The sequence below is a fragment of the Oncorhynchus mykiss genome, chromosome 26 (genome assembly GCF_013265735.2).
Source record: "Oncorhynchus mykiss isolate Arlee chromosome 26, USDA_OmykA_1.1, whole genome shotgun sequence".
NCBI classification, from domain to species: domain Eukaryota; kingdom Metazoa; phylum Chordata; class Actinopteri; order Salmoniformes; family Salmonidae; genus Oncorhynchus; species Oncorhynchus mykiss.
Window position 1 is genome coordinate 7,560,779 of NC_048590.1, and position 18,132 is coordinate 7,578,910.

The window sequence follows — 18,132 nt, forward strand, 5'->3', positions numbered from 1 at the left end:
GAGGGAGAGAGGGAGGTTATTATGACGCGTTGTTGTGCGTCTAGGCCTCCTCCTGAGAGAGGGAGGTTATTATGACGCGTTGTTGTGCCTCTAGGCCTCCTCCTTAGGGAGGGAGGGAGGGAGGTTATTATGACGCGTTGTTGTGCGTCTAGGCCTCCTCCTTAGGGAGGGACGGAGGGAGGTTATTATGACGTGTTGTTGTGCGTCTAGGCTTCCTCCTTAGGGAGGGAGAGAGGGAGGGTATTATGACGCGTTGTTGTGCGTCTAGGCCTCCTCCTTAGGGAGGGAGAGAGGGAGGTTATTATGACGCGTTGTTGTGCGTCTAGGCCTCCTCCTTAGGGAGGGAGAGAGGGAGGTTATTATGACGCGTTGTTGTGCGTCTAGGCCTCCTCCTTAGGGAGGGACGGAGGGAGGTTATTATGACGTGTTGTTGTGCGTCTAGGCCTCCTCCTTAGGGAGGGAGAGAGGGAGGTTATTATGACGTGTTGTTGTGCGTCTAGGCCTCCTCCTTAGGGAGGGAGGGAGGGAGGTTATTATGACGCGTTGTTGTGCGTCTAGGCCTCCTCCTTAGGGAGGGAGGTTATTATGACGCGTTGTTGTGCGTCTAGGCCTCCTCCTTAGGGAGGGAGGGAGGGAGGGAGGTTATTATGACGCGTTGTTGTGCGTCTAGGCCTCCTCCTGAGAGAGGGAGGTTATTATGACGCGTTGTTGTGCCTCTAGGCCTCCTCCTTAGGGAGGGAGGGAGGGAGGTTATTATGACGCGTTGTTGTGCGTCTAGGCCTCCTCCTTAGGGAGGGAGAGAGGGAGGTTATTATGACGTGTTGTTGTGCGTCTAGGCCTCCTCCTTAGGGAGGGAGAGAGGGAGGGTATTATGACGCGTTGTTGTGCGTCTAGGCCTCCTCCTGAGAGAGGGAGGTTATTATGACGCGTTGTTGTGCCTCTAGGCCTCCTCCTTAGGGAGGGAGGGAGGGAGGTTATTATGACGCGTTGTTGTGCGTCTAGGCCTCCTCCTTAGGGAGGGACGGAGGGAGGTTATTATGACGTGTTGTTGTGCGTCTAGGCCTCCTCCTTAGGGAGGGAGAGAGGGAGGGTATTATGACGCGTTGTTGTGCGTCTAGGCCTCCTCCTTAGGGAGGGAGAGAGGGAGGTTATTATGACGCGTTGTTGTGCGTCTAGGCCTCCTCCTTAGGGAGGGAGAGAGGGAGGTTATTATGACGCGTTGTTGTGCGTCTAGGCCTCCTCCTTAGGGAGGGACGGAGGGAGGTTATTATGACGTGTTGTTGTGCGTCTAGGCCTCCTCCTTAGGGAGGGAGAGAGGGAGGGTATTATGACGCGTTGTTGTGCGTCTAGGCCTCCTCCTTAGGGAGGGAGAGAGGGAGGTTATTATGACGCGTTGTTGTGCCTCTAGGCCTCCTCCTTAGGGAGAGAGGGAGGTTATTATGACGCGTTGTTGTGCGTCTAGGCCTCCTCCTTAGGGAGGGACGGAGGGAGGTTATTATGACGTGTTGTTGTGCGTCTAGGCCTCCTCCTTAGGGAGGGAGAGAGGGAGGGTATTATGACGCGTTGTTGTGCGTCTAGGCCTCCTCCTTAGGGAGGGAGAGAGGGAGGTTATTATGACGCGTTGTTGTGCGTCTAGGCCTCCTCCTTAGGGAGGGAGAGAGGGAGGTTATTATGACGCGTTGTTGTGCGTCTAGGCCTCCTCCTTAGGGAGGGACGGAGGGAGGTTATTATGACGTGTTGTTGTGCGTCTAGGCCTCCTCCTTAGGGAGGGAGAGAGGGAGGGTATTATGACGCGTTGTTGTGCGTCTAGGCCTCCTCCTTAGGGAGGGAGAGAGGGAGGTTATTATGACGCGTTGTTGTGCCTCTAGGCCTCCTCCTTAGGGAGGGAGGGAGGGAGGGAGGTTATTATGACGTGTTGTTGTGCGTCTAGGCCTCCTCCTTAGGGAGAGAGGGAGGTTATTATGACGCGTTGTTGTGCCTCTAGGCCTCCTCCTTAGGGAGAGAGGGAGGTTATTATGACGCGTTGTTGTGCCTCTAGGCCTCCTCCTTAGGGAGGGAGGGAGGGAGGTTATTATGACGTGTTGTTGTGCGTCTAGGCCTCCTCCTTAGGGAGGGAGGTTATTATGACGTGTTGTTGTGCCTCTAGGCCTCCTCCTTAGGGAGGGAGGGAGGTTATTATGACGCGTTGTTGTGCCTCTAGGCCTCCTCCTTAGGGAGGGAGGTTATTATGACGTGTTGTTGTGCCTCTAGGCCTCCTCCTTAGGGAGGGAGGGAGGTTGTTGTGCGTCTAGGCCTCCTCCTTACCTTCAGATGTTGCCTGCGACTCGACGACATCTTTTTACTTCAGAGAAGATTAGATGGGGGGGAGGGAGGGGTGGGGGGGGAGGAAAAACATGAGTTGAGATACACAGCTTTAAGAGCTTGGGATGAAAACCACAGAATAACAGTTGATGTACTGAATGCTCCCGAAGACCACCAAAAGTAGACATGTATAACATATGGAATTCTTGATTCTTAGAAGATATCTCCATCAAAATGAACATGTTGAGAGAGCTGTAACTGTACTCAAACAGAATCAGTACGTACTCTGACATCTTGGCCGGTGGTTGATATCACTTCCTATTGAAGAGAGATGTGATTAAGTTGTCAGCGTGTGAAGATACGATAGTTATGGCATTTAACTCAGTGTACCATTATAGTCCACACTTTGTGGAAATAATTCATTTTAACACACAACCCTCAGGGTTAGAGGGACACATCACATCTCTAAATTTTAAAATACAGGCCTCAGGGTTAGAGGGGCACATCACATCTCTACATTTAAAAGTACAGGCCTCAGGGAGGAGGGGCACATCACATCTCTACATTTAGACAGGGTGTGGTATGTCAGTTGTCTTTTATCATGGGTCTATTTGTGCGTTCCTATGTGGTGGTGAGGGGGGGTAGCTGACTAACACCCGAAACCACAACAGCTGAGAACTCCCTCCCTGCCTGCCTCCTGTGGACTTTCCTTAAAGTGTCCCAAGACAGGGTGCAGCAAAGTGGTCAACACACGTCCCCCAAAAATACCTGTCTGGGCTGCTGGCTCTGTCTGACATAGACCACGATCATAACCATGTAGTCTGGACACTTAGTGTACTGGCTGGGTTTGTCTTCTATCTTTTAAATGTTTGACTTAGAAAGTGTTTCTGACATATCTGAGTGGAAAAACTAGTTTGTCTGCCGCTTCAAAAATGTCTGAAAAATATACATAGAGTGATGAAGAAAATCTGTCTTCAGTTAATCAGTCAACAGTACGCCAGTTAAACGGGATAATTAAATAAATATGAATACCAGGAAGTCTTAAAACTGTAAAAAGATCATGCCATTCATTAAATCAATAACTCCACACCAATATTCAGTTTTACAGTAAAACTATAGGAATAACATCTTGGCTATTTCTCCTAAAACATCTACCTATCTTGTGAAGTCGGAGTTAGAGAATCATTTTAACCCTTTTATTTATAAAAAATTAAAAATAAAAACACTCCTTAAAACACAAAGCGTTCTACCACAGTAACATATCTGTCTCCCGTGAGATGGATGGATGCCATGTTAATTCATACGTGCCAGTTGACTGTTAGGGCAGCCAACCTACTAGTCAGCATCCTGATCCCAAGTGTTGAAAAAAACAACCCTCTGTCAAAGTAGACAAGGCACAACATCTTCTTCTTCTACTATAAACACCAAGATGTTTTAGTTTTTTTTTAACGTGTAAATTCTTGTAAATTAATACCACTTACACATTTTTCAGTGAGTAGCATCTATTTACGTTGTGTGATAATTACAGTCAGCTAATAGAAAAATGCCAGACTATAAATCACAGTGATACTGAATCTCTACTGAATGCAGAGTTGAAACCAAGAGAGGACAGGAGATAGAAGATAGGAATGGGAGGAATCTCACCTAGAAGGAAGAGAGCGTTGCAAGACGGAGGGATGAGTGACTGAGATTGTCAAGCCAGGGAGGAGAAATATGAAGAAGGGTATATATAGGCACAGTTCTGGGACCAGCTGTCTGTTTATCCCTAAAAGCACCAACAGGGAGGGGTCAATTTTGACCTCGAGGGCACAAAAAACGTGATCATTTAAAATCCCGTTTTTTTTTTGTTGTCCTTCTGAACTAATCACAGACAAAAATATTAATATGGTGGAATGAAAAAAAGTATCTCTCTTTAGTTAGACAGAGACGTAGGGAGCAACCAGATGAAATCAGAGATAGACAGAGGTAGGGAGAAATCAGAGATAGACAGAGAGGTAGGGAGTAAACAGATGAAATCAGAGATAGACAGAGAGGTATGGAGTAAACAGATGAAATCAGAGATAGACAGAGAGGTAGGGAGTAAACAGATGAAATCAGAGTTAGACAGAGGTAGGGAGAAATCAGAGATAGACAGAGAGGTAGGGAGAAATCAGATGAAATCAGAGATAGACAGAGAGGTATGGAGTAAACAGATGAAATCAGAGTTAGACAGAGGTAGGGAGAAATCAGAGATAGACAGAGAGGTAGGGAGAAATCAGATGAAATCAGAGATAGACAGAGAGGTAGGGAGAAATCAGATGAAATCAGAGATAGACAGAGAGGTAGGGAGTAACCAGATGAAATCAGAGATAGACAGAGGTAGACAGAGATGTAGGGAGAAACCAGATTAAATCAGAGTTAGACAGAGACGTAGGGAGTAACCAGATGAAATCAGAGATAGACAGAGAGGTAGACAGAGAGGTAGGGAGAAACCAGATGAAATCAGAGATAGACAGAGAGGTAGGGAGTAACCAGATGAAATCAGAGTTAGACAGAGACATAGAGAGAAACCAGATGAAATCAGAGATAGACAGGGAGGTAGGCAGTAACCAGATGAAATCAGAGTTAGACAGAGACATAGGGAGAAACCAGATGAAATCAGAGATAGACAGAGAGGTAGACAGAGACGCAGGGAGAAACCAGATGAAATCAGAGTTAGACAGAGGTAGGGAGTAACCAGATGAAATCAGAGATAGACAGAGAGGTAGACAGAGAGGTAGGGAGAAACCAGATGAAATCAGAGATAGACAGAGAGGTAGACAGAGAGGTAGGGAGTAACCAGATGAAATCAGAGATAGACAGAGAGGTAGACAGAGAGGTAGACAGAGAGGTAGACAGAGAGGTAGGGAGAAACCAGATGAAATCAGAGATAGACAGAGAGGTAGACAGAGAGTTAGACAGAGACGTAGGGAGAAATCAGATGAAGTCAGAGATAGACAGAGAGGTAGGGAGAAACCAGATGAAATCAGAGGTAGACAGAGAGGTAGACAGAGAGGTAGGGAGAAATCAGGTGAAATCAGAGAGCTGCTGTCCAGCGTGACCCCAAGGAGCCGTATTCGGCAGCCACACCTGCTGAGCTCTAAACAGCTGGTGATCTGACAGAGTTAGATTCTGCCCTTACTGACCCATGTGACCCCAGTAAGCCGTCTTCGGGTTGCCACACCTGCCGGTGGTGTTTATTGGTCAGGCTTGTTCCTGCTGACCAGGAGGTCTATAAACAGACTGGTTAAACCACATAGCAACTCCTCAGTGTGAATGTTGTGGTCCTTTCCAAACGTTGTACCCCTTGAACACTTCAATATTACTGTAGCCATGTAATTTCAAGAGCAGGTTAAACCAATCAGAGCAGGTTAAACCCGTCAGGACGATCATGCTGGTCTGTTGTTGTGAAGACATAACAGTAGTGACTCCACAAATCACAAAAAACAGTTTCTATTAGCTGACCAGGGTTTATTTGATGACAATTAGTATAAATATTGCACAATATAATATTTTTTGGGGGGGGGGGGTCACATAGCTGTTTTTGTGTTTCGTGTGAAACAAAAGACTAGATATCCAATTGGGGGACAAACGGAACTCCGAACACATAGTTTGTTTGTTTAAACTGGAGCGTTTGATTATACACGTGGCTATGTGTCAGAAGAGTTCCAGACAGGTTTTTCTTTCTACTCCTTAGTAGTCTCAAACATCATCTTCCTGTCTGGAACTCCAGGAACATCTATTCCTTATGAGTCTCAAACATCTTCCTGTCTGGAACTCCAGGAACATCTACTCCTTATGAGTCTCAAACATCTTCCTGTCTGGAACTCCAGGAACATCTACTCCTTAGTAGTCTCAAACATCTTCTTTCTGTCTGATTTGTCTTCGATGTTCTTACGCCAGTCACCCACAGCATCTTTGTCCTGACGGGGGGAAGAATGGCAGAATAAGTACATGAGTGAAAGTGTATTTGAAATATATGACACTTGGTGTCGGCAGTGGGATCCTCAGTGTTAGCATGATTCATATTGGAGTGTTTGGGTTGAACAGGCTTACAGTGGTTCCTGCTTAGAGATAGGCCTATACTGGGAGATGTTGTCTTTGATGGACGAGGCTTTCAAATAAAACTATCACATTGTTCACACAGTAAATAAGTCACATTACAGTCATATAGTAACATTATTAAGCTAAACTATACTATAATTATGTTCTTATGTCCAGAACAACACTCACCTCTTCCTTGACCTCCTTCTTGACTTGCTTTAGGTTGGACCTCAGATCCATGGACACCTTGTGTTTGGAGCCCAGCAGAGCCTGGAGCATAGCATCAGCAGACATGCGGACTTTCTTCAGGACGGGCTTCCTGAACTTTCCATTCAGTTCAACTACCTTCATCTTCAAGTCCTCAACCTGTTTGGAATTCAACAGGAAGCACTTGTCACACACAGACAATTGACTGCCAGACGCCAAACACCAGTGGAACTACTGTTACCCCCTTGGCTCTGTCTTAGAGAGTAAGTTAACTAATAATATGAGTAACAGTGGTAGAACTCCTCACCTCCTTCTCGGACTTGGTCACCTTGGTTGACATGTCGTATCTCTCCTCGTCAACCCTCTCGATCTTCTGATGGAGCTTCTTGCACAAGTCCTGAAGAGAGACATACAGAGAGACATAGAGAGAGAGAAAGAGAGACAGAGAAGAGACAGAGAGCGAGACAGAGAGAGAGAGAGAGAGATGCAGAGAGAGAGAGATGCAGAGAGAGAGAGACAGACAGAGCGAGAGAGCGACAGAGAGAGAGAGAGATGCAGAGAGAGATAAAGTTATAGTTCTATGACCCTATACGATGGAATACACAGCAAACTAAGTATCAGAGAGCGAGAAAGAGAGCGAGAAAGAGAGAGAGAGAGAGAGAGAGAGAGAGAGAGAGAGAGAGAGAGAGAGAGAGAGAGAGAGATTGAGATTGAGAGAGAGATTGAGATTGAGAAAGAGAAAGAGAAAGAGAGAGAGGGTTTGGCTAAGCGCTAATAGCTTACCGTGAGCTCTGCCATGCATACCAATAATTCTGGGGCAGGGCAGTTCTCCTTCATGTACCTGGCCTTCTCTGCCTCAGCCTCGACCGCCTCAGCCTCGAGCAAGCCGGCAGCGATCTGGAGCATCAAGCTCTGTACGGGGGAGGGGACAAATCACATCACATTACAGAGTTCAGCGGCCACATCTGCTTGTCTATGGGGTTGTCTATATCAATACTGTATTCATATCACATAACTTGAAGGTCTCTAGATCTACAGAGCTTCAGGTGAAGTGTTACGAGTGATGTAGAACTGTAAGGGTTGGTTTCTACTCCTCAACTCCATTGATCAAACTAGCTCCTGCTTACCAAGAAGTCGACAAGGTCTACTACAGCGCGCGTCTGTGTGTGTGTGTGTGTGTGTGTGTGTGTGTGTTTTGGGGTGGGGGGGGGGGCTAACACTGTCTGGATCACATAACATTTACCTCTTGACCCCTGAATATGACTACAATGTAAAGTCAGCATTAAAATCAGTCTGTGACGTCAAGCAGGTTGTTCTCTGTGTGGAACAGGAACATGTTCAATCTAAACCTGGGAAACTTTACAGGACATAAGGTCTTTATAGAACAGAGGGTCTTTATAGAACATGAAGGTCTTTATAGAACATGAAGATCTTTATAGAACATGAAGGTCTTTATAGAACAGAGGGTCTTTATAGAACATGAAGGTCTTTATAGAACAGAAGGTCTTTATAGAACAGAAGGTCTTTATAGAACATGAAGGTCTTTATAGAACAGAGGGTCTTTATAGAACATGAAAGTCTTTATAGAACATGAAGGTCTTTATAGAACATGAAAGTCTTTATAGAACATGAAGGTCTTTATAGAACAGAAGGTCTTTCTATAACAGAAGGTCTTAATAGAACAGAAGGTCTTTATAGAACAGAAGGTCTTTATAGAACAGAAGGTCTTTATAGAACATGAAGGTCTTTATAGAACAGAAGGTCTTTATAGAACATGAAGGTCTTTATAGAACAGAAGGTCTTTATAGAACAGAAGGTCTTTATAGAACAGAAGGTCTTTATAGAACATGAGGGTCTTTATAGAACAGAAGGTCTTTATAGAACAGAAGGTCTTTATAGAACATGAAGGTCTTTATAGAACAGAAGGTCTTTATAGAAGATGAGGGTCTTTATAGAACAGAAGGTCTTTATAGAACATGAAGGTCTTTATAGAACAGAAGGTCTTTATAGAACAGAAGGTCTTTATAGAACATGAAGGTCTTTATAGAACAGAAGGTCTTTATAGAACAGAAGGTCTTTACAGAACAGAAAGTCTTTACAGAACAGAAAGTCTTTATAGAACAGAAGGTCTTTATAGAACATGAGGGTGTATTAGAACAGAAGGTCTTTGTAGAACATGAGGGTGTATTAGAACAGAAGGTCTTTATAGAACATGAGGGTGTATTAGAACATAAGGTCTTTATAGAACAGAAGGTCTTTATAGAACATGAGGGTCTTTATAGAACAGAACATGAGGGTCTTTATAGAACATGAGGGTGTATTAGCTGTATATAAAACCCTTTTGGAATGAATGTTGCTCCTTACCTTCAGGTAGTTCCTACGGCTCGTTGTCATCTTTTTACTGATTGGATAAAACAGATCAGGGTCATTTAAGGGAAATATACAAGGTGAAGCCACAGAGACAGGTACGTGACTATGAAACCATTTTAGGAATTCATTTTATTACATTACGGTAGGAAAAATTGCAACACAGTTGGGAATCATCATAGCATAGTATTAATCAGTTGTACTGCCTGGTGTTCTATGTGGAAAACATGTTCACAGACAGAATACAGTAGATGAATACAGTATAGTATATATATATATATATATAGTATATAGTATAGTATATATATATAGTATATAGTATAGTATATATATATATATATATAGTATATAGTATAGTATATATATATATAGTATACAGTATAGTATATATATATATATATATAGTATACAGTATAGTATATATATATAGTATATAGTATAGTATATATATATATATATATATATAGTATATAGTATAGTATATATATAGTATAGTATATATATATATATAGTATACAGTATAGTATATATATATATAGTATACAGTATAGTGTATATATATATATATAGTATACAGTATAGTATATATATATATATATAGTATATAGTATATAGTATAGTGAAGTATATTTTTCTGTAAACTGAAAAACGTAAACTTACTCAGACATTTTGGCCTGTCCTTTTGTTTTACTTCCTGTGTCAAGAGATGAACAAACAGTAAACAGTTTATTAATTTTGAGCTGTTGTTATTTTATGTAATTTGGTGGTGGGGGGGAGTGGGGGGGTCGGGCGGGGTAGAGACCAAAGATTTCAAGGTTGACCCAATGCAAGTCATGCACTATTGCATATCAAAAAGAAATGCAACAGACATTAGATAATGAATGGTCAATAACTTTGATCAATAATTTGCTTGGATCAGTTTACCCAAATGTAACACAGCAGTCCAACGACATCAAGAGTATAATTCCTGCTGGTTAAAGAGGTGAGGGGTTGTTTCCTCTTCAATGAATGTCTTTGAATCTGTACAATATAACCCTTCCCAAGGTTGATAGCAAATCAACAAGACTCTCACTTCCTGAAATCTTTGGTCACGCAGGAGTCCATAAGGAGTATGGCACCAAAATAGGTCCTTTCAGAAAATACAGCTGACATTCACAAAATGTATGTTCAGAATGTAGGAAAATACCCAATTGGATTTTCCGTTGTATATAGTTGAATCTCAACTAATTTATTGGAATAACATCAAACAATCCATAAGCCATTTGAAGTAAACCGTGAAACTACAACATAAATTCAAGTTTACAATTATAAGACATACAGCAACAATCCACCTCTACCCTGCCAAAGGTATATCTCTAAACAAACCTCAGTCCTTTTTTACAGAGCTTATAAACAAGCAACGGGGCAAATAGAGCCACAAGAGCCTTTTAACACCACATTCACTCTGAACTACAGAGAAAACAACAGCTGAAAACCAGGCCTTGGATGTATCTCTTCCAACACTTGTCTGTCCAAAACACACAGACAAACACCTGTGAATATCCAAATGCCTCAACCCACGTTGCCTCTTGAGAAAAATAAAGTTATCTTCTATTCTATTCTAAAAAAGCATTCTAAACTATCAGAGCTCACACACCACACACAATCTGGTCCAAAAGTCACATCTATTCCCACATGGGATGGACCACACACAATCTGGTCCAAAAGTCACATCTATTCCCACATGGGATGGACAACACACAATCTGGTCCAAAAGTCACATCTATTCCCACATGGGACGGACCACACCCAATCTGGTCCAAAAGTCACATCTAATCCCACATGGGACGGACCACACCCAATCTGGTCCAAAAGTCACATCTAATCCCACATGGGATGGACCACACCCAATCTGGTCCAAAAGTCACATCTAATCCCACATGGGATGGACCACACCCAATCTGGTCCAAAAGTCACATCTATTCCCACATGGGACGGACCACACCCAATCTGGTCCAAAAGTCACATCTATTCCCACATGGGACGGACCACACCCAATCTGGTCCAAAAGTCACATCAATTCCCACATGGGACGGACCACACCCAATCTGGTCCAAAAGTCACATCCATTCCCACATGGGATGGACCACACCCAATCTGGTCCAAAAGTCACATCTATTCCCACATGGGACGGACCACACCCAATCTGGTCCAAAAGTCACATCTATTCCCACATGGGACGGACCACACCCACTCTGGTACCAATACATGAATAAATGAATATACAGCACATTTGTTACAGACGGAGCAGAGAGGAAGGAAGAACATCTCACCTATAAACCCAGTGAAGGTACACGTAAATGATGTGGGGATGAGAGCTACAGGCAAGACAGAGACAGGAACAGATTTGTAAGGTATATACTCTGTTTCCTGAAAGCTCAGCAGAAAAGTAAAAGGGCAAGGATCTCTTTATGGGAGTGGGGCCAGGCCAGGCAGGGCCAATGGGACAGTTAGTTCCTGAAAGGTTCTCTTTATGGGAGTGGGGCCAGGCCAGGCAGGGCCAATGGGACAGTTAGTTCCTGAAATACCTCCGCATTCGTAAATCATCTGCCATTAACGTTTCTGCTAAATGTTTAGTTAAAAATTCCTGATTTTAGATTTGATTTAAAGTAATCCTGATTTTAGATTTGATTTAAAATAATCCTGATTTTAGATTTGATTTATAGTAATCCTGATTTTAGATTTGATTTAAAATAATCCTGATTTTAGATTTGATTTAAAATAATCCTGATTTTAGATGTGATTTAAAATAATCCTGATTTTAGATGTGATTTAAAATAATCCTGATTTTAGATGTGATTTAAAGTAATCCTGATTTTAGATTTGATTTAAAGTAATCCTGATTTTAGATTTGATTTAAAGTAATCCTAATTTTAGATTTGATTTAAAGTAATCCTGATTTTAGATTTGATTTAAAATAATCCTGATTTTAGATGTGATTTAAAATAATCCTGATTTTAGATGTGATTTAAAATTATCCTGATTTTAGATTTGACTTAATCCTGACTTTTGGTGAAGGGAGGACCCACTCTGTGTTACCTCATAACTCTGTGTTACCTCATAACTCTGCGTTACCTCATAACTCTGTGTTACCTCATAACTCTGCGTTACCTCATAACTCTGAATGTGTTTGAAATCCATCAAGCTCTCAAGTTACTGCTACTGGATAAATTAGACAATGACTCCGGTTGTCGCTGGTTTCATGTCTGTTATATAAAACTCAAGGAACAATCAGCAGGTCACTTGATTAGTTTGTAAAATGTCTCCCTGTCAATTGATTGAATTAGACACTTCCAATTAATTCATAACTCTGTGTGATTGGTCAAATGTATTTTTAAATTAGTAATTGGTAAACTATAGAGATATTATTGTCAGAGAGTGTCTTGACTCCTTAAAAAGGCAGACTGACTGTGACGAGAAGAGAAGCCGAGGGTAAGAAAGAGAAGGACCCCTCTGAACTGTCATGAACCAGAGGTCACACACATGGTGTGATCAATTACCCACCCACAGAGTAGGTATCAAGTATCAACCACAGTGTCAGCCTCCAGGATCCAACCAACATGTCAGCCTCCAGTACCAACCAACATGTCAGCCTCCAGTATCAACCACCATGTCAGCCTCCAGTACCAACCACCATGTCAGCCTCCAGTATCAACCAAAGTTTCAGCCTCCAGTATCAACCAACGTGTCAGCCTCCAGTACCAACCGCCATGTCAGCCTCCAGTACCAACCACCATGTCAGCCTCCAGTACCAACCACTGTGTCAGCCTCCAGTACCCAACCACCATGTTAGCCTCCAGTACCAACCACCATGTCAGCCTCCAGTATCAACCACCATGTCAGCCTCCAGTACCCAACCACCATGTTAGCCTCCAGTATCAACCACCATGTCAGCCTCCAGTACCAACCACCATGTCAGCCTCCAGTACCCAACCAACATGTCAGCCTCCAGTACCAACCACTGTGTCAGCCTCCAGTACCAACCACTGTGTCAGCCTCCAGTACCAACCACCATGTCAGCCTCCAGTACCAACCACCATGTCAGCCTCCAGTATCAACCAACATGTTAGCCTCCAGTACCAACCAACATGTCAGCCTCCAGGATCCAACCAACATGTCAGCCTCCAGGATCCAACCACCATGTCAGCCTCCAGGATCCAACCAACATGTCAACCTCCAGGATCCAACCACCATGTCAGCCTCCAGTACCCAACCACCTTGTCAGCCTCCTCCTAACCCCAGGATCCAACCACCATGTCAGCCTCCAGTACCAACCACCATGTCAGCCTCCAGGATCCAACCAGCATGTCAGCCTCCAGGATTCAACCAACATGTCAGCCTCCAGTGTCAACCAACATGTCAGCCTCCAGTATCAACCAACGTGTCAGCCTCCAGTACCCAACCACCATGTCAGCCTCCAGGATCCAACCAACATGTCAGCCTCCAGTACCAACCACTGTGTCAGCCTCCAGTACCCAACCACCATGTCAGCCTCCAGCGTCAACCAACGTGTCAGCCTCCAGTACCAACCACTGTGTCAGCCTCCAGTACCCAACCAACATGTCAGCCTCCAGTACCCAACCACCATGTCAGCCTCCAATATCAACCACCATGTCAGCCTCCAGTACCAACCAACATGTCAGCCTCCAGGATCCAACCACCATGTCAGCCTCCAGTACCAACCACCATGTCAGCCTCCAGTACCAACCACCATGTCAGCCTCCAGGATCCAACCAACATGTCAGCCTCCAGGATCAAACCACCAAGTCAGCCTCCAGGATCCAACCAAGATGTCAGCCTCCAGGATCCAACCACCAAGTCAGCCTCCAGGATCCAACCAACATGTCAGCCTCCAGGATCCAACCAACATGTTAGTCTCCAGTATCCAACCAACATGTCAGCCTCCAGGATCCAACCACCATGTCAGCATCCAGTACCAACCACCATGTCAGCCTCCAGGATCCAACCAACATGTCAGCCTCCAGGATCCAACCACCAAGTCAGCCTCCAGGATCAACCAAGGTGTCAGCCTCCAGTATCAACCAACGTGTCAGCCTCCAGTATCAACCAACGTGTCAGCCTCCAGTATCAACCAACATGTCAGCCTCCTAACCCCAGTATCCAACTACCATGTCAGCCTCTTCCTAACCCCAGTTTCCAACCACCATGTCACTTCCTCCTAACCCCAGTATCCAACCACCATGTCAGCCTCCTCCTAACCCCAGTATCCAACCACCATGTCAGCCTCCTAACCCCAGTATCCAACCACCATGTCAGCCTCCTCCTAACCCCAGTATCCAACCATCATGTCAGCCTCCTCCTAACCCCAGTATCCAACCATCATGTCAGCCTCCTCCTAACCCCAGTATCCAACCACCATGTCAGCCTCCTCCTAAACCCAGTATCCAACCATCATGTCAGCCTCCTCCTAACCCCAGTATCCAACCACCATGTCAGCCTCCTCCTAAACCCAGTATCCAACCATCATGTCAGCCTCCTAACCCCAGTATCCAACCACCATGTCAGCCTCCTCCTAACCCCAGTATCCAACCATCATGTCAGCCTCCTCCTAACCCCAGTATCCAACCATCATGTCAGCCTCCTCCTAACCCCAGTATCCAACCACCATGTCAGCCTCCTCCTAACCCTAGTATCCAACCATCATGTCAGCCTCCTCCTAACCCCAGTATCCAACCATCATGTCAGCCTCCTCCTAACCCCAGTATCCAACCACCATGTCAGCCTCCTCCTAAACCCAGTATCCAACCATCATGTCAGCCTCCTAACCCCAGTATCCAACCACCATGTCAGCCTCCTCCTAACCCCAGTATCCAACCATCATGTCAGCCTCCTAACCCCAGTATCCAACCACCATGTCAGCCTCCTCCTAACCCCAGTATCCAACCACCATGTCAGCCTCCTCCTAAACCCAGTATCCAACCATCATGTCAGCCTCCTCCTAACCCCAGTATCCAACCACCATGTCAGCCTCCTCCTAAACCCAGTATCCAACCATCATGTCAGCCTCCTAACCCCAGTATCCAACCACCATGTCAGCCTCCTCCTAACCCCAGTATCCAACCATCATGTCAGCCTCCTCCTAACCCCAGTATCCAACCATCATGTCAGCCTCCTCCTAACCCCAGTATCCAACCACCATGTCAGCCTCCTCCTAACCCTAGTATCCAACCATCATGTCAGCCTCCTCCTAACCCCAGTATCCAACCATCATGTCAGCCTCCTCCTAACCCCAGTATCCAACCACCATGTCAGCCTCCTCCTAAACCCAGTATCCAACCATCATGTCAGCCTCCTAACCCCAGTATCCAACCACCATGTCAGCCTCCTCCTAACCCCAGTATCCAACCATCATGTCAGCCTCCTCCTAACCCCAGTATCCAACCATCATGTCAGCCTCCTCCTAACCCCAGTATCCAACCACCATGTCAGCCTCCTCCTAACCCCAGTATCCAACTACCATAATTTCTCCATCTTACTGAAACAAACATCTGCTTCAAATTCAAAGGAAAGGTTACATAAAATTTAGTTTAGATAAAATGAGAGCTATGTGTGGCTGACATTAATGACATATATAGGCTGATCTGACTGACATATATATGACTGACATACATAGGCTGATCTGACTGACATATATAGGCTGATCTGACTGACATATATATGACTGACATACATAGGCTGATCTGACTGACATATATATGACTGACATACATAGGCTGATCTGACTGACATATATAGGCTGATCTGACTGACATATATAGGCTGACATAACTGACATTTATAGGCTAATCGGACACATATATAGGCTGACATAACTGACATATATAGGCTGATCTGACTGACATATATAGGCTGACACAACTGACATATATATCCCTCTAGTGGTGTGGGGGCTGTGCTTTGGCAAAGTGGGTGGGGTTATATCCTTCCTTTTTGGCCCTGTCCGGGGGTGTCCTCGGATGGGGCCACAGTGTCTCCTGACCCCTCCTGTCTCAGCCTCCAGTATTTATGCTGCAGTAGTTTATGTGTCGGGGGGCTAGGGTCAGTTTGTTATATCTGGAGTACTTCTCCTGTCCTATTCGGTGTCCTGTGTGAATCTAAGTGTGCGTTCTCTAATTCTCTCCCTCTCTCTTTCTTTCTCTCTCTCGGAGCACCTGAGCCCTAGGACCATGCCCCAGGACTACCTGACATGATGACTCCTTGCTGTCCCCAGTCCACCTGGCCGTGCTGCTGCTCCAGTTTCAACTGACCTGAGCCCTAGGACCATGCCCCAGGACTACCTGACATGATGACTCCTTGCTGTCCCCAGTCCACCTGACCGTGCTGCTGCTCCAGTTTCAACTGTTCTGCCTTATTATTATTCGACCATGCTGGTCATTTATGAACATTTGAACATCTTGGCCATGTTATAATCTCCACCCGGCACAGCCAGAAGAGGACTGGCCACCCCACATAGCCTGGTTCCTCTCTAGGTTTCTTCCTAGGTTTTGGCCTTTCTAGGGAGTTTTTACTAGCCACTGTGCTTCTACACCTGCATTGCTTGCTGTTTGGGGTTTTAGGCTGGGTTTCTGTACAGCACTTTGAGATATCAGCTGATGTACGAAGGGCTATATAAATCATTTTGATTTGAAATTTGATTTGATATATAGGCTGACATAACTGACCTAAATCAGGAGGTTTGCGTATGCTGATATTAACTATGGGTAGTAGGAAGTTACAGCATCATTTTTAGTCACAATAAATGTGATGTCACCACACTCCACACCCACCTCTACTCTCCTCCCTTCTTCTCTCCCTGTTCTCCTCCCTCCTTCTCTCCTAGTTCTCCTCCCTCCTCTCCCTGTTCTCCTCCCTTCTTCTCTCCCTGTTCTCCTCCCTCCTTCTCTCCTAGTTCTCCTCCCTCCTCTCCCTGTTCTCCTCACTTCTTCTCTCCCTGTTCTCCTCCCTTCTTCTCTCCCTGTTCTCCTCCCTTCTTCTCTCCCTGTTCTCCTCCCTCCTTCTTTCCCTGTCCTCCTCCCTCCTCCTCTCCTAGTTCTCCTCCCTCCTCTTCTAGTTCTCCTCCCTCCTCTCCTAGTTCTCCTCCCTGCTCTGTCTGCTCCAGTTGGCTCTCAGATCCAGAGTCCAGACAAGTCACACCACGTTGTCTTCACCACTTGCTCCTCAGTTATTAATCTTCTTGAACATATTTAACCTCAAGCTAACCTGTAAAGAGGAAGAGAAAGTACTGATTGGATATCAAAGTAGTCATGATAGTATTTAGTCATTGGAAATGTACTATATAGGTAAAAAAAAAAATAACGTTTTTATTGTTGAAGAATACATTTTACATCAAGTATTTTGTATGAAAAAGTAGAATCTGATTGCCTTGGTGTAACGTTGAAAAATGTCTTAGCTGTCTTTCTCTGTTTTACCTAATAACTCCTTAGATGCAGACCAATAGGACCTGACCTATGGTTCACTGTGTTCTCAAACACTATATTATGTTGAGTAATAGAAACTTCTGGTAACATCTGGTACTGTTATACATCTGGTAACATCTGGTACTGTTATACATCTGGTAACATCTGGTACTGTTATACATCTGGTAACATCTGGTACTGTTATACATCTGGTATCATCTGGTACTGTTATACATCTGGTAACATCTGGTACTGTTATACATCTGGTAACATCTGGTACTGTTATACATCTGGCAACATCTGGTACTGTTATACATCTGGTAACATCTGGTACTGTTATACATCTGGCAACATCTGGTACTGTTATACATCTGGCAACATCTGGTACTGTTATACATCTGGCAACATCTGGTACTGTTATTCATCTGGTAACATCTGGTACTGTTATACATCTGGTAACATCTGGTACTGTTATACATCTGGTATCATCTGGTACTGTTATACATCTGGTAACATCTGGTACTGTTATACATCTGGTAACATCTGGTACTGTTATACATCTGGCAACATCTGGTACTGTTATACATCTGGTAACATCTGGTACTGTTATACATCTGGCAACATCTGGTACTGTTATACATCTGGCAACATCTGGTACTGTTATACATCTGGCAACATCTGGTACTGTTATTCATCTGGCAACATCTGGTACTGTTATACATCTGGTACTGTTATACAT

The 18,132-nt window shown here is 44.5% G+C and overlaps 2 protein-coding genes across 2 annotated transcripts in view; both read right to left on the minus strand.

Annotated features, from left to right (window-relative positions):
- The window catches only part of LOC110526835 (troponin I, fast skeletal muscle), a 6,834-nt gene extending 2,768 nt beyond the window's left edge, over window positions 1-4,066 (minus strand). The window contains exons 1-3 of the mRNA XM_036964011.1: window positions 3,946-4,066; window positions 2,587-2,619; window positions 2,305-2,341 (exon numbers count right to left, since the gene is read on the minus strand). Coding sequence (XP_036819906.1) covers window positions 2,305-2,341; window positions 2,587-2,594 — 45 coding nt within the window. The 5' untranslated portion in view covers window positions 2,595-2,619; window positions 3,946-4,066. The remainder of the gene's footprint in view (window positions 1-2,304; window positions 2,342-2,586; window positions 2,620-3,945) is intronic.
- A 1,771-nt stretch (window positions 4,067-5,837) lies between these two features.
- On the minus strand, window positions 5,838-11,378 carry LOC110526838 (troponin I, fast skeletal muscle). The gene is made up of 7 exons (XM_036964012.1): window positions 11,250-11,378; window positions 9,598-9,631; window positions 8,935-8,971; window positions 7,354-7,482; window positions 6,878-6,967; window positions 6,553-6,729; window positions 5,838-6,242 (listed from the first exon to the last, which is right to left on the minus strand). Exons 2-7 carry the CDS (start codon window positions 9,603-9,605, stop codon window positions 6,159-6,161), a joined length of 525 nt encoding a protein of 174 aa, XP_036819907.1. The 5' UTR covers window positions 9,606-9,631; window positions 11,250-11,378; the 3' UTR covers window positions 5,838-6,158.
- Between the last annotated feature and the right edge of the window lie 6,754 nt (window positions 11,379-18,132).

What these genes read in the sequence shown, in the direction of transcription:
- LOC110526838 (XM_036964012.1), bottom strand. An exon ending in TATGCATGGCAGAGCTCACG is followed by an intron (nt 6,968 to 7,353) that starts GTAAGCTATTAG and finishes GTCTCTCTTCAG; the next exon opens with GACTTGTGCAAGAAGCTCCA. An exon ending in TGACCAAGTCCGAGAAGGAG is followed by an intron (nt 6,730 to 6,877) that starts GTGAGGAGTTCT and finishes AATTCCAAACAG; the next exon opens with GTTGAGGACTTGAAGATGAA.